Source organism: Bombus flavifrons, chromosome 16 (assembly GCF_040668555.2).
Source record: "Bombus flavifrons isolate JBK064 chromosome 16, iyBomFlav1_principal, whole genome shotgun sequence".
Taxonomy (NCBI): domain Eukaryota; kingdom Metazoa; phylum Arthropoda; class Insecta; order Hymenoptera; family Apidae; genus Bombus; species Bombus flavifrons.
In genome coordinates, this window is record NC_138457.1 from 3,512,039 (window position 1) to 3,529,508 (window position 17,470).

The 17,470-nt window shown below is 35.7% G+C and overlaps 1 protein-coding gene and 1 long non-coding RNA gene across 2 annotated transcripts in view; one reads left to right on the forward strand and one right to left on the reverse strand.

Annotated features, from left to right (window-relative positions):
* LOC138187960 (midasin) overlaps positions 1 to 17,470 on the reverse strand; it is a 133,727-nt gene that overhangs the window by 19,967 nt on the left and 96,290 nt on the right. Inside the window, exon 16 of the mRNA XM_069129266.1 lies at positions 217 to 364. Within this exon, the coding sequence (XP_068985367.1) occupies positions 217 to 364 (148 nt within the window). The remainder of the gene's footprint in view (positions 1 to 216; positions 365 to 17,470) is intronic.
* Positions 11,592 to 14,349, forward strand: LOC138187971 (uncharacterized). Its single transcript, XR_011175304.1, has 3 exons — positions 11,592 to 12,387; positions 12,884 to 14,057; positions 14,220 to 14,349. It is a non-coding gene; the product is annotated as an uncharacterized LOC138187971 (long non-coding RNA).

Consider the following 17,470-nt stretch of genomic DNA (forward strand, 5'->3'; position numbering starts at 1 on the left):
TTAATAGGCTATCGGTCGGTAAGCGTCGACGACAAAAAGCCGATTAACAAGGTATCGGTCGATAAGCGTCGGCGACAAAAAACCGATTAATCGGCTATCAGTCGGTAAAGTGTTAAAGTGTGAGGAAAATTTGTAGAGCTAACGTTTCCGCCACGTTTTATATTTAAAAGGCATCGGCGATTGCAAAGATTTGTACGAATGGATAAGAAGATTTACCTGTAGATAAATGTCGAACATTTTCCAAGAGAGCATGGTAACGGGCCACCTCGTTCAAGTTCTCCTTCTTCAACTTCTTTCTTAAGATGCCGATCAAAAGCGTCTGCACACGTTCCAGTAATTCCTCCAAGTGTCTATCGTAATCCGTCTGCAACAAACAAGTAACACGAAATGTATCGACTGGAACGATACCAAAGAAAATAATATCCTATCCGACATACGAAATCGGTAAACGTCGCTACGAGCTGCGAAGTTCAAACGACGAAGATCGTAATTTTTCACCACCGTCGCAGCCTGTAACTGCAACGAATCTACGTGTTTCGTGAATCGATGAATCTCAGCGTGTGTACGATTCTGACGCTCAATTTTCATTACAAACTCGGATAAAAATCTAATTGCCAAATCTGATAGATAAAAATGTAACTCTTATCGATTGTAGATCTTTTAAAATTCTCTTTACGCGTCGTTTGGTAAACCGATCGTAATATGGGTTGGCAACTAAGTGATTGCGGATCTTGTCATTAGGTGGTATTGGCAAAACCCGCAATCACTTAATTTCTAACCTAATAATTGAACTTGTCAAGAAATATCAGGTTGTTCGGTGCGATTTTGAAAAAGTTACATCGCTTTAACGGGTGTCTGGTGGATAATGCGAGCAACAGTAAGAAGAAGCACGAACTAATAGATCAGCGGAAAGAATATACGAGCGGTTAAATATTATAACGCGAAAGTAGAGTTTCCATTGGGCAGGATAAGGTACTTAAGGTAGAATGGTACCTTCCTTTACTCTCTAGAAATTGAAAAATGCTTCTCCGCTTCCTTCATTAATTTTCTCCGCTTGCAGCTAAGTGCCTCTCCTCTATAATTGTTTTCTTCCTTTTTGCCCAAGCCACTCATCTCCGATGAACGAAGAAATCAGGAGGGGACTCAACTTTCCATTAACATCTCTGGTCACGCGAAAGGCTAAACTCGTTTCCATATTCGTTTCGATATTCACGACGAAGCAACTTTTAATTCGCGTTGAAACAGAATATGCAAACGTTTCCTACTCTCGTCCATAATAAATCGCTCTGCTTATTTTCACGATTAATCAATTTTTACGTTTTTAACGGACGAACCGATTGCTTTCAAATCCTGCGAATTTTCTATTTCCTATTTTTTTCTTTAAAGTATAAATATTACATATATTTTACACATATTTGTATAATATTTATATATTTAAAATATAAATATAACACAGGTAAATGCGTATGTATTTTTTCTATTTATTTTTATATTTAGAGGAATATAAGAAAGAAAAACATGTCGTGCGAATAACATGAAATTTATTTCTTTATTTCTAACGTTTTACCGAACAATGTGAAATTCTTAGATCCGATCAGGAGGCGTTAAAAAATTATCAGTCAGAGCTTTGCTTGATAGTAAATTAAATACTGATATATATTACGATATTAAATTTTCTTTGTTGCTACATTTATTTGTTACACGTTTTTCCTTTCTTTTTTTTTTTTTTATTTTTTTCCAAAGTTTCTCTTATTCCCCACACACTTTCGTAATATGTTCCAATAAGGTTTTTTGGCCGCTAGTACGCGCGACAAGTTTTAATGGAACGACGAAAAAAACGTTAACGTAAATCGTCGTTAGAGGGAAATGTTAGCGCGGGACGTCACGCATTTCTACTTCTAACGTTGTTTTCCTCGTGCTCGTCTCTCTGCAGTGTCCACTGGAAACGGGATAAACAAGCAGTAGAACATCAGAGGGCGAAAAAAGCAACGATAGGGGAAGGGAAAAACGACGGCTGTTCTATAACAGAAGAAGCAGCATGGAGAAATGGAAATGAAAGAATCAGGGAAAGTCGGAATAAAGGTGGAGGGAATAAAAGAAATAAAAAAAGTTGCCGTATTAAAACATAACAGAGGAAAATATAATCTGGAATATTCTGCTCGAAGATATCTCAAATAAAACCGGACGAAGCGTATTCTTTTCTTTTTTTAATTGTTCGTAGTCGCAGAATACAACTGTAATAAACAACCATCTTATTGTATAGAATTTTCAAATTTTACAGATTTACAATAAAAATTATTGGAAAACTAATTTTTCACATAATCAATAGTATCTTCTATGTTGTGTCCGTATTCGTAGTAAGTGATTATATTTCTCCTGCTAATGACCATTTTATCAAATTAATGGCTCACAGAATCGTCTAAACCTGATTTGTATTACGATTTTACATACGCGTTCGACGAGTTTTTATTTGACAATTCTAACATCCCTCGGAAGGTCCAGCGTACATCAATAGGAACTTAATGATATCTGGTTTGTCGTGCGGGCAAAAGGACGATCCTTGCAGCAAAAATGGACACGGAAAAATCCATACCATCGAGGTCGACCAGGACGCATCAATCACTTTGATTCGACCTCCTGAGGATAATACCGACGAACATCCACCCGGAAAGACACTCCCCGCTTCCCACGCTCTTCATTTCTTATATCTTCCCTTCGATTCGTTGAACAATCACTTGCGTTTTGTCTGTGACACGTGTCATTTCCATCGAATAGCGTTTCGACTGATTTGAATTTGTTCCCTCGCGAGCTTGTCGCGTGAATTTTACCAAAATTTTGTCTTCATTTTATTCATTTCAACTCGCATGCACCTGTGTGCGTTACGATTATACAAGGTGGCCTATGCAATTTGCGTACTTGCAATTTTTTAAGGAGCGTTCAGACGATCGATGTTACCGTCGACTTAGAGTTTTCAACGTTGTCACGCGAAAGAGAGTCTCTGCTCCGACTAACACGTTTGACAGCCGCGTCACCCGTATTCGGGTGACAACAAAGGTTCCGGCAGTGCTGTGTCAGCCGTATTTGGGTGACACTTATTCGACAACTTGCGAAGGATCGTCGTAGGTATTTGAAAAGATATTCCACGGGAAATAATAAAACTAATGAATTGTTATAAAAGTAATACGAAAATGATTTATTAAGAAAATCATTTAGAATGTAAAACTTTGAAGCATTCTATACAAAGCTGAGTTTGGTCGGGACAATTTCGACAATAAGTTGTTGGTTTCTTTAAATTCTCCCGTGTCTTTGATCGGTCCGTTCGACGTCTTTTATCCGCATAACATAGTTTGCACGCGCGTCTAATGCTTCTTTCGGAATCATTTTTGCGAACGGCGATATTATGCTGACGTCGAAGACAAGGATTTTTTGTATTTTCAGACAACCCTAATAATTTTCCAGCTAACAATTCTCTATATCTTCTAATATTTACGTCCTTCCTTGTTGCAATTTTCCGATACAAGTAAGTTTATTATTTCGTCATCAACGAACAGCTCGAACACATCATATGGATTAACATCGCCAGGTAATTGCCTAATAAGGCCGTCTGTCTCGGGAAAAGGAAATGATTTCTGCCGACCACTAAATTCATTCCATTCGCCAAATTGAAATGTACTTTCCTCGGTATCATCAGTTCTTCTTTCTTCCTCAATGACCAATTCTTGTAAAATCTCGTCAACAGTATCTTCGTTACATTCAGTATCACTACGATTGCACTTATCAATATTCGAATCAGAATCAGACGATATAATTCTATTTATATTTCTATTTCTAGGAAATCTGATTTCTTCCTCATCGCTGCTATCCGAATTTCTGTAAGCCTCGTAAAAGCTTTCTTTTTCACTGCTATTTGACTCACTAAGAAATAAGTTTTCCATTTTTCTGTTCGACATTGTAACGAATTAGGGCAGAGATTTTAAGTTATTTAAAATATCGGTGGAAGTCTAGCAGAGTACGCTTGGTACAGCGCCACTCGTGGCCTGAAGGAGATTTTGTTGAAAACAGGCGCGGCAGTCAACGTGCTAATATGCGAATATTGTCTCAATACAATGTTGAGAGTCCTTGATATTGATAACGGTGTTGTATAGAGAAATTTTTTATACGCACGCACATTGTGCTGTATTTATTTGTATTTTTGTATTTTGTATATTTATAGAGTATTTGTTATACCGGTGGAGATTTCAAAATTAATTTTGTTGTTTCAAATGGAATCTTTTATGTGGAAATATGGAAAAATGTTGAATTCTCAGTAAACAGGTATTGATTTTTATTAGTCGTAAAACTAATAACTAATGGAAAATGCGTAATATTAAGTTGCAGATTCAATTTCAACATTGGAAATGTTATCAATTGATATTAATAAATACAATGATTAAATCTGTGGCAATTATTTAAGGAATTATGAAGACACTTCGCCGATTTCGATGACTTTGAAATGTGTTTCGTCAAAGTGGTCAAAGTGGTCAAAGTCGTCAAAATCGACGATGTGTGACCTGGTGTAAATAATTAGCGATATATTAACACTTAGCCAACCGAATAGGGAGATCTCCCTTTTTGACTTTAACAACGCGTTTTCCCTTTTTTTTTTTCTTGTTACTATCAGGTATTGTCTACCTGGAATTGTTGCCAATTAATTGCGCCACTTTTCTGCTTTTATAAAGTACAATATATAATAAAATACAGCAATTTAGTAGTGTTAAAATTAATTAAAAAGTTACACTATCAGTTATGACTAAATAAGGTTATAATCGAACGATACCACACTGTAAAAAAATATTAAAATGCATTATGAATTTTTAATTTCACCTTCAAGTCGTTTTATTTATCTTCAGTCATCTTTAATGTTTTTAATTTTACCTATATTTTGTATACTTTTAATATATACTTTTAATTTCATGTTTTGTATAAACAATATGTAAAATCGTTAAATAAAATCATCCAACGAGGAAACTGCACTCTGAACATTATTTTAACACTAACACTTTACATATAACTACTTTTACCATTAAATAGACATGTTTTTTTCGAAAGAAACTGTCAATTTATTGTAGGAAATAACGCACGACATAACTTTTAAATAATAAAATAATCAATCGTATATTTTCATTTCTGCATGTAATATAAACAGGAGATGGTCGAACAGATCATCCTCACTTTCAATTTGCTCATCTTCGGACGTAGAATTTCGTCCGTCTGAATATTTCTCGCTTTCGATTCGCTCGTTTTCGGACTTGGAATTTCGTCCGTCTCAACACTCCTCGCTTATATCTTCTATGTTTTTCAATAAACGCTTTCTCACTGAACGCGTGCAAATATTTTGGGATAAAAGAAAATACAAAACTAACGTAGCGAATATTATGAGATTTGTTCGCTCCTTGTCGTATTTCATTTCTCGTAGGCTTCGATCTGTACTCTGTGACTCTCGAAATGATACTGCCTTTAGATTTCGTTTAGCTATAGAGAACTCATCGTGCAGCGAGTATATTCTCGAGAAATATTTCTCGAGAGTGTCCGACAACACTCGGCTGTGTTCATGCGTCACCTCACAAGGACTCTGTCCGACTATTCAAACGCTTACGACGAAACCAACACATGCCGCGTTTAGATGTATGCAACAATAGATGGTTGGATGTTGTGGAGTTCAGAGCTAAGGTCCCCGGCAAAGAACTTTAGAAGAAGATGTAAATTTGCCGACCGGTCGCGGTAAACAAGCCAGGTGATGAATTTTCCTCGATAAAAAAGAAGCAAAAAGAAGAATTGAGAAATTGATTAATCAGATAACAGAAGAATTTACATAAAGTTAGACGAACGAAAGAAATAACAACGAACGTACAATTTGAAATGAAATTTTGAATCCGGGTCTGGTAAGGTCACACAAAAATGAATTGCATATTTACGATAAAAATTGTACACTGACACGATTTTGTATGGTGACTAAAAATTTGATCGGGGAGTTGCTCGCATTAGACGAAAGAACCTTACTTATTATTCTACGAGAATTCGCCGCGACAGGTTTTTCGGCAATGCTGAGCGGAATGTCACGGATTTCACGAAAATTGCTTTCGAAGGAATTTCCCTTTACGAAAGTTTGAATCACCTGGAATCCCTGGAGATCAAGCTATGAATCAGAAATCACGCGTCAAGAGACAAAGTAAATAGCCTGCTAGCATCGCCACCTTAAAGCGTACAAATAGAACGATGGAACATCCATTCTTGTGAAAATCTCGCGAAAACTGTATTAAAAGCTTTCCTTCCCCTCTGCAAAATCCTTCATTCTCTAGGATAACATATTCGAGATTCTTTGAATTTTAAATTGCGCGATTAATGATACGTAGGATTTTTAAAATGATAAGGAAAAACGCCTAATTACGATATGCTGGAATACGAAGGTCATAAGAAAAAATAAATTAAAATTCAATATGTTGTTATTAAACCACCTACGAAGAATCACGCGTTTAAGTAGAAAAATGCGACAGAAAAGAAAATGTAAAATCGAAAGTTCGTCCTGAGCCGATAGGCGAAGACTGCGTATAATAAACGAAATAACAACTGGAAAAATTCGTAAGAAATATGCAAATTTGCATTTGCGCCGTTATTCCACCAAATTAATACCGATCATCGATCAAATGTCCGTAAATGAATTCTTTTTTCCAAATTTTTTTCCAACTAAATACAATCAACCGTTCAACGTATGATACTTTGAAAAAACAATTTCGACAATCACAGGGTGGGAAAATGGCGACTAAAATTAGTTCAATATGGCGCGACTTAATAAAGTTGAACAACTCTCATATAGCACGAACGTGTCCATCACACAGTTTCGTTCGGCTTCGACAGTGCGCGAAACGAATTAACTGCGTTGTGGAGGGGTTGACTGTTCGACGAAGCTGCATTTTCGATATAATATTTTACAATATTAAAGTTCAGCTGGATATTTCTCGACAGCTATTGTATCACACGTGGCATTGTCTATGCTCAACTCGCCACAATAAAAAATGTCATCGGGAACCGATCCTTGCGATAACGATCCAATAAAATTATAGCTCGTACGTTGGATCTAACGCTTTTCATATCTCTTTTTGCGGGGAATTTCGAGGGACAATGTTTTGTAAAACTGTTTGAAACGCGAGAAAACACGCGTCACGTTATTACCACCATTAAAACGAATATTATTCCGACGACACATACAGCAGCTGCACAAAGTACAATATTTCCACCTGCTTTTATTTCTCAATGAAGCATCTCTATCAGACTGGAAATGCTTTGCTTTCGTAATTTCTCTTTCGTTTTCAGAATTTTCCAGTCGTGTGAAAATACTACAAAATGATACGGAATTTACCATACTTCGATCTCATTATCAGATCGGTGCATATGAAATGTCGTTTTGTACAATAAAATTTTTATTAATTCGTCCGAAATATCGTACATTTAATCAAGATATTAGATCGTCCGAAAAGTTTTCATTTTATAGTAACAGAACAAAATGGATCATATGTAATTCAATAAAATAATATGAAAGAACAAATATCATTTCCTTATGGAACAAAAGAAACTTTTCGTACGACGTGATAGAATCCAAATCGACGTTAGGATTCAACTAAAAATTACATTTATAAATCTGCTTAAAATAATCTACGCACGAGAATGTTGCTTAGATGGAAACGTCTTTAACCTTCGCCTAAATGCTAATTTTATTTTTCCAGAATATCTCGTGACATTTTTTCCAAATGTTGGAAATGTTCACGCAAGAAAATTACGTGGATATTCTGATTGTCACGATAACGAAGTTTCATACATTTATTCTAAATCTCTTTAAACATCGAACGTACCGATTCGTAATAAATTTCCTTTTATTTTATCTAATTGATACTTAACGATAGAACACGATTAAACGTGCGATATTAATGCGGCAAATTCAAGCTTCAAAGAAACGTTTCATACGCAGCTAATTGCACCTGAATACGATGTAACAAATACAATGGTGTTTCCATACTTTTTGTAGCCTCTGTTGAATCGTTTATGGAGCGCTGCTACGTATTGGACATCCACTTTAATACGGCAACATGAATTTTCCACGAATATTCCATCCGGAAGAAGGAATTTCTTCGTTATTTAGACATTTGCTTTTAGACTGCGCACGTTCATGCGCAAAACTGTATAAGAAAAATGCACGGAATGCATACGCAAAAATATTCGAGATGCACTAGAGATATCGTATAGTAATTAAAATACGTTTACAAAAATTGTCTATGAAACGTGCACATACGTGTAAACTTGTGGCGGCACTCGGCAACAATGTATATCAATATGCCGAAGCAAAGTGCCTAATGAGCCATCAATATCCCAACGGTCCTTCCGCCGAATGTCCGAGAAGACGTGCGTGGCAACGATGCGGACGCCTAACAAACGTGTGGATAGTGGGGATTTGAGGGGCGACAAACAGAAAAGAATCGAATCCGATCGACAGTTAGGTTCGAAATAGGTAGCGATAAAGTCGAGTTGTAACCGGGCAGCGAAATTGACTAGCGAAACCGAGAGCGATACGCGATGCGATCGAAAGAAGACTCTTGTTAATAAATATGTTGTTGACCTAAACACCGAGTGATTATTTAATGCACTACACCCAGTAACACCTCAAACTTTTTCGTCGTTAAATTAAACCGTTAAACATGAGCAAGTGCTACAGTACTTTCGAACTGTAGAGATTAGGATGTGAAAGAACAACGTAGGGCCAGCCAAAGTTTCGGCTGGACGTGACCTGGAAATTGCCGTGTAATTTGTCTATATCGTGCAAGGGAGGAAATAAAATAGAAAAATAGAAAAGGAGAATAATAGAAGGAGAAAAATAGAAAAGAAATGCGAGCAAATGAAGATATAAGATGGATCCAGTGAAGTATCCAAATTTTGTTTCGTGTTAAACCCAAATGCCGAGTTCCGTTTGAATTGATTCAATGCCAAAGTTATTCAGTTGAGAAAAACAGATAAACGATAACCAAGTCGTTATGAAAATAGTTAGGAATAGGAATGAAAAAAATTGCAGGAAACTAACGGATACGGAGGAGCGTGACAATATGAACGCGACACGCAAGTAACAACGCAGTCGTTATTTTTCATAATTATCCGGCAAAACGAATCTGTGGAAAACAAAAGTTGTGGAGCGTTAACGAGGAGGATTTTCAGTCGATCCAATGGATAATGACATTAGCTCTCTGTGCTGTCGCATTATTTTAATGGCAAATTCTTTATTTCGTTTCTCTTTCGCCGGTGTATTCAAGAGCTTTTTAAGATTTAACGAGGACGTGGCCGCCTTTCAATTTTACCGGTGCGAAAACAGCAACTGAAAAGATACAAAATATCGCCCCTGACCATAATTCCCTCTTCTCTGTTGAGTCTTCGTCGTCGCCAAATTTTCCTACCGCTAAAAACCACTCAACAGAGTGCGCAGGATCCAAGTGGCGAATATTTTTGCAATTATTTTGCTGACTTTACAAGCACAGTGGCTCTTTATTTTTATTCTCAGTCCAAGTAGGCGTGCCTGGTCAAATGTGTTTCTGTTTTGGTTTCCAGAAGAATGGCTTGAAATATAAAATATTATACTATATTATTATACAGAACTTTCTCATTTAATAGATTTTTGTGCTGTTTATCTGGCATTTTGCGCTAGCGGCTACATTTTAGGCGAAAGTTTCAGATACGCCCTTTTTACCGAACACGGCAAAGTTATTTTTTTTAAAATTGTTAAGGTTTGGGTCTGAGTGAAAATCGTGGGAACAACGAGTTTCGCAGATGTAAATAACATGGTATGCTTGACATTCTAATTTTTTCGGTGGGGCGTGAGCTTCTCTGGCTGGAAATACGCGTTTCCCGCCCTTTTCCCTTCCCACCATTGATTTTCTACGGCACTGCGGAGACCGCATCTCTTTTATCTATAGCTCAGAGACAACATTCCTTCTTAATTTGTTCCGAATCACAGGATTCACGATCATCCGACGTTTATCCTGCGCTATTCAGACACGGTTGTTAGCTTTTTCCAGTGTTTATCGAGGTTTTACGTGGGTAGTCCATTTAATTAAAGGAAATTAGTTTCCAGTAATTTTTTAGTTCGTTTATTTTATTAACTCCTCTATTTATTTCTATCTTTTTTTATTTCAGGAAATGAATGATACTATTTTATTTCGTGCCAAGTATATTTTGAACTATTAAAAAAAAAAAAAAACAAAAAGGAAGTAAAATAAAAAAACAATGGGCAAGAGCTTGTAATTAAATTTCAGGAAAAACGTGAAACAAAATCAAAGTGCAGATCCAAGAGAAAAAATCAGAACAGAAAAAAAAATCTCTTCGTACAAAATGTTACATTGAAATGGATATTTTTAAACATCAAAAGCGTGAAACTCGAGACGCCGTTTTCAACCATGTTAAGACAAATTAAATCCAAAAAAAAAAGTGAAGAAAAGGGAGAAGCAGAAAGAGAATTGGTTTCTCTTGCTAAAGCGTTTAAGAAAACGGTAATTATACAGAAAAAGGAACATCTTCCCGATTTCATGGGCCTGAGATACGCTGTCAAGGACGACACTGTGAATTACTTTTTTCTACACACGCAGCCACAGCTCAGCCCTAGTTTCACCGAGACGTTTTCAAAAAACTTCAATGAAATTTGAGTTCCATTACGCTTTATTCTGGCGTATAGATAGTCGTTCAATTTTTGTACAGTTCAACCCAAGCTTAACTTATCGATGCTAATTATCTTCAATATAAATAAAAAAAAAGATAAATCGATGGGTTGTAGATTATTAAATTTTAATTTAGTTAAATGTTAGTTAAGTGCTAGATTAATATATTGCACAACGTTGGCACGACTTGGTATTTATTTCATTCGCTTTTGTAAGTGTGTCGTAAATTCGACTACTATCATTTATTATTATACGCTTCTGTCTATAGCTGAAAACGTTACGCGTTAAGGACATTTATAGACACCTGCTGAGTCTAATTTATTAGTACATGACGAACAGACAGGTAAGACATAGTATATAACATTTCATAGATCGATAGATTCACTGAAAATTATTGGGTTGGCAACTAAGTGATTGTGGATTTTGTCATTACCACCTAATGTCAAAATCTACAATCACTTAATTGCCAACCCAATATTTCACGTTAGCATTATCCAGTAGCCTTCCCATTTTTCTCTTTTATCTATTTAAAATGGTTTTCTCTCTCTCATCAGCTAGTTAAGTTTACACTGGATTATGTAAGAGTGCAGCCGCCTACTCGACAATCCGACGTAATCGTGACGTAAATTGTATCGAAGGTTTCCGCTGATACAGTTTTTCCTCGAAACAAGCAACTGGTTTCTCACTGGAAACAGACAACTCATTATCTTTCCATTTGAGGTTTTTTTTATTTGATTTACCGACAGAGTAAGAGATCGCAGAATGAGTAAGCGATCTGTGAAAGCGAGAAGCCATCAATTTTTATGATCCAAGGAACAGTGACTCGTTTCAGTAGAAGACCAATGGAATACGTACAATGCTTTCTGACTCTGGTTTAGCAATCCTCGCGTGTTACGTGCTGCTCAACCGATCGCTTTATACGATCCGCCGCTATCTCGAGTTCCTCGCTCGTTCTCCGTATTCTCGCTTGTCCCGTTCGAGAATAAAGTGAAGCCGAATAGCACGCCAGACTCGTAATGAGCATCTCGTCGATCCTGAGCGTGCGGCTTATTTCCAGGCAAAATTGTATGTCAGAAACTAAGGTCGCAAGCGACGGTAACACATACAGTAGGACAAGTGCAAGTTCGAACGGTCGATATTTGAACAATTCCAATTCGAACGAACGTGTCAGGGGAAATCCAGCTTCTGAACTTGAAGGAAAACTGGAAGTTGGTGCGAAGAGACGGACAGTTGCTTGTCGTTGTGTAAGCGTCACGTGATCTCTCTGCTCAGGCCCGGTCGGAACAGCGAAATGCAGGCTGAGAAGAAGAAAGAGAAACAAAGGGACGTTCGTCGTTTCGACGCTCGTTCTTGCAGCCGTCGGTATAGTTCTTCTGTGATTGTCTCAGTGTGCGTACTAAATTTGTTTTCTTACCATTTATTAATAAGAACTTTAGAGACAGGTACTTGCAATGCTTCATATTGAGAACATGTCGAATGGAAAGGATCGATTGAACTTACGCCATTTCAAATGGGACAATTTAATTCGATATTCGACCAACTCGAAGCTCGAACTGTCCAGCGTCTCCTGGAACGGATAGTGTCCGATGTTCGAGGATCTACTCTATGTAGAGGAAAGTTGTCCGGAATGTTGATCTTAGCATGAAATTCGTATTTGAAGGTAATTGAAATCGATGAGGCGTGCTCTTTTGTCCATAATTACCAAGGAACGTCCGCGTAAAAGCAAAATTAATGTTAATAATATTATATATTATATATTTTATATACTTTATTATTGACATATATAATATATTTTATATATTATATTTTTATATTTAATATATAAAATATATTATACATAATTAAATTATTATAATAAAATATATAAAATATATAATATACTTTATATTTTAATACGTAATAATATTATATATTATATATTTTATATACTTTATTATTGACATATAATATATTTTAATATATATATTTAAATAATTATATAAATATATTTTAATGATATATAATATTATAATAAAATATATATAATTGAATTATTATAATGAAATATATAAAATATATTATACATTTTATATTTTAATATGTAATAATATTTTCTCCTATGTTATTACACTATATCTGTTGTTTGATTTTATCTCACATTTCGTTATTATTTTCAGATTCTACATTATTCCATTGTTAATAAATATTTTCCAACCAAGTAACCAGTTGCAAGCTAATCAATTTTATCCGATGGCTAGAAGCTCAAGTCTATATTTCATCAGACATCATGATCTCTACCTATGTCACAAAAGAGCGAATTCTTGGCAGACAGTTTCGCGTCAACAGCACTCGCTGGGTACACGTGAGAAAATTTGTCAGGCTGATTCATCGTCTTTCGTTCTTACTCTGCTGCCAGCTATTGTAAGAAAGTGCCTCTTGTCCGTTGCCAAAATCCATTCTATCTATGTCCTCGATCTTATTATTATTATCCTCCTGTTTGATAACAATAACGTTATTATTTCATAGAAAATTTCCAACTTACAAACTTCCCTCTCAACTCGGTTTCTAAATTTAAAATATTTGAACAGTTTGTAATTTAAAAAATGGTGACTGAATGTTCTCCTCCCGTTTAGCACCAGAGTTGGTCATCGTTCGAATTGTTTCGAATAAATATTTTCTTATGATAATTATCTTAGGGATAAATTCATATAAGCTGAATATTTTATCTGTGGTATAATTATTTTTTATCCGCGTTATCTATGTTATTAACAAATTATGTTCTATATTTATTCGAATAACGAATAATAATGGGAATAATTTTGTACAAATATACACAGACTCCAACACGATTCTTATTGTTAATTTACCAAGAAACAACAAGCTTACCAATTTGGTATCTGAAAAATGTTAATTATAAAAGCCGATGCTACAATTGGACAGTGAAGCTTGAAAATATATTTTCGTTACCAATTTTATCCTTGTTTATATACATATAATATATAATTTTGATTAAAATGAAACTTTTATTCAGATAAATTTGTACACGAATAATTTCTTATTCGGCTAAATTCTTGTACGATTAAATCTTTATTTTATTTTTTATCTTTATCCATCACTTGTTATTGGAACAAAATTTTCCCCAATATTGTTTAGCGTACACCAAAGTAGTAATTTTACTACAAGCATTGAAACATTTACGGTTTATTGATTTTCCAGTTACAACGAAGCAGATGAAATTTTCAAGAATTCGTCGTTAAATGTGCTGATCAAGGTGCAGCGTTAATAGCCCATTTTAGGAAGATTAATGGGACTACGTAAATTGCTACGCCATTAGACATCGGTTAGCTAAATGTGATTAATTTTATAACAATTTCATATATAATTTATTTTGATTTAAAAACGCCGGTAGAATTTGTGTAATTTTGATCCTGATATTCTTTTGCTTCTGATTTACGATGACTTCAAATCGTAGTTAATTCCGATAACACAACGCGATCAACGCTCGATCAGAAGAAAGTAGACGGTGGAAAATTCGTTTCCAATTGGAGAAGTCGCGAGCGAAGAGCAAAAGGTAATCTGCCGATGCGTAGAATTGAAAAACGCGGACTCTACCGGCCGAGTAACAAGGCAAACAGGAAAACGGAAACGAACCCTCGAAAACTTCATTTCCTCCGGAATGAAAATTAATTAATATCTGGCTCTTCCGCGTAACGAGATCTCCATTATCGCTTAAATACGAGTGGCTGAGGAAACTCGATCGTCTTCACGGTTCTCGTTGATCGCTCTTTAATTATTATCAATTTGTGCGACACTTCAGCGTGTCGATTACTTTGCTACATTTTCACCATATTATTACATGTATATACGTATAATTCTATAAAATTCAAATTACCCGCCAATCGACATTTTTATTTTTGCTTTGTTTCACCGGCAGCCATTTGCTAAATAGAATATTGGGTTGGCAACTAAGTGATTGCGGATTTGGTCATTAGATGGTATTGACAAAGTCCGCAATTACTTAGTTGCCAATCCAATACATCACGAGAGAAGAGCAGTAATTTAAGACTTGGACAATCGACCCTCGATTTCCTAGATAAAATTTTTAGTAGATTTGTTATTAACTGTTATTGTATTTAATTTCATTATTCCCAAAACACACTCGATTTTCCAGAATCGATCGTCTGATTTACCCTAAGAATTTACGTTATTACATTTATATATACACAAATAAATAATCCATATTTTTTAGGCAAGATCAAGATTTATTCAGAGAGAAAGTCAAACAGACTTTTCATTCAGAATAATCGCCCTTGTTTAAAAATCTCTTTAGATTTTGTGTCGATAAGTGCCAGTACATTTGAACGCTATGGACAACTGACGGTATTTTGTATTTCATTGTTATGTTCTCAATAATTTTTATTGAATAAAAGTTGAAATATTTATAAACTAATAGTACGCAAAATATAATAATATTTTATAATAATAATAATAATTTTCGACCATGTTTTTTTAATGATCCCTACGACTCAAACGGTTAAGTCATCATTCAGATTGCTGATGAATTTCGCTTCGAAAGAATGCCATGATCTTTTCACTCGATAAAGTCGTCCAGCTGAGGAAGCGCCGTGAAATGGATACACCGGGTGATACTGCGTAGCTTCCCATCTAAGACTCGTTCTGATATCTGATTAGTATGAGAAGCAATTTCACGCCACATTTCCTCCTTTTTGCATCTTTCTCGTCTTATGCAGATGATTTGAAACGATTGCATAATGATTTCTTGCATTAGCCCGGACTGCTCCTCGAGCTGTTCTCACGTTTGTGCCGAATTCTCAGCTGGTTCTGGGCCTCCAGAGCGTTGCTCGTCGATCAAACCGAAACCTTTAACACTTAAATTGCCACGTTGGTCGTTGGTGACCGGAGCGCTTCAATTTCTTACAATTGTAAAAATTGAATGAAAATTGAAGTTAAGGCATTTTGAATATAAACGATAGATAGAAGATATTTTGAAATAAAATGTACCCCTTCGAACAATTACACATTTTTGTTAGAACATCAATAAAAAAAAATGAGAACAAAGCTTGCATCTTATTATAAACACACCTTAAAAAATGTTGAAAATGACAACGTGAATTCGTGCCCGCCAATCATATGCAGATGCGCTAGTTACAATAAATAGTAACTAGAAGATAGTTCTAGATACAATCGATAGATTTAATCGATAGGTTTAAGATCTTCTTCTATTTTTATCCCTAGTCCATGTAAGAAAGTGCAATAAAGGTTTTTCGGCTCAGAACGGTGTGATAGATTTATCCAAAGAATAAAATAATAGCTATTGTGATCCTACCTCTAAATACAGAAATAACAACAAAAAATAATCGTAAACGCTGTTTTATAACCATATAACTGAGGTTAGAAATGTGAACATACCTTACTATTATATATAGAATGAGCAAATACTGTTTACTAATATCTTCTACACGTTTCAACAATATATTCTGCACGTTTTGCTCACGACGAAATAACGAAAGCGAATGGTTTGTTGAAACAAAGGAAGTTATAATATGTCGTTATCAACTGTCACCAAGGCGCCACGGTGGTCACCCGTGACCATCAAGAAGATAAACGGTCCACTGGGGAAGAATGTTGTCTTATAGCACGAATTTATTATTATTTTGCCATTATATGCTTTGAATAATAAAAATACTCCCGTGGCGCCCTCAGCGAAACATGTGATTTCGGCGTAACAGTCAAAGTGTTAATACTACACTACCACACCACCACACTACCACACTAGTACCACACTAGTACCACACTAGTCAAAATGACTGTTTCTACAATTTTATAAACGTGCCAACCCTCGTCCTATCATGGTCCTAGATGGATTAATAATACCATATACTACATAACATGGAATTGCTTTTGTAAGAAAGTAATAAATCAATAAATATAAAAATATTCTATTATTAAGTATTTTTTAAAGACCAGTCATTTTCACTGGTTTTGGTAGAAATAGCTTCGTGTTAACTATCGGTAATTCTAGCGTTAAACCGTATAAAAAGGGAAATGCACACACATCGTACGATAACGATACCTTCACTGAGAATACGACAAATCCATTCGCACGTTCTTTTCAGCGTCTTTTCCTCGTTGGAATTCGTAAAGAATACGGTTGAGGCGTAAGTGTTGTCCGTGATACTTGTAGATGTCGCTGATGGGGTACTGCTATTTTTCTTCTAATTTAGATGCGTGGAAGAAAAATCGGACTCCGGTCGCCGGGATTTGAGAACCCGGGTCCTGAACGTTCGTAACCTAAGGCGCTAACCACTTCGCTGCCGTCGTTCGACGCTAGTTAGTGTCGAGTGGTGGTATTTGCTGTTGAGTGCCGCCACACGGTTATGCGCTTTGTTCGTTGCCATTATTGACGCTTACGAATTGATTATTTTATTGGGATTACGTTGCACTGATTTTCGTCAAACAAAATGTCATTTCCAACAGCAAAACGTGCGAACGATACATGAGCGAACGAGGGTGAGAAAATTAATTAGGTTTATTTGAATTGCTCATTTGTACGTCTGATAATTATTTTAAAAGGAATATAGAAATCACAACGCATGTAACGATAAAAAGGGACACGCGAAACAGTTGTCGATCAAATTGAAAATAATTTATCTTCGGTTGGTTAAAAAATTCATATAATGGGCCAGATAATGGCGAAACGTGATACGATGTACAAGATACGTATGATAATAAAGCAAAGCCGA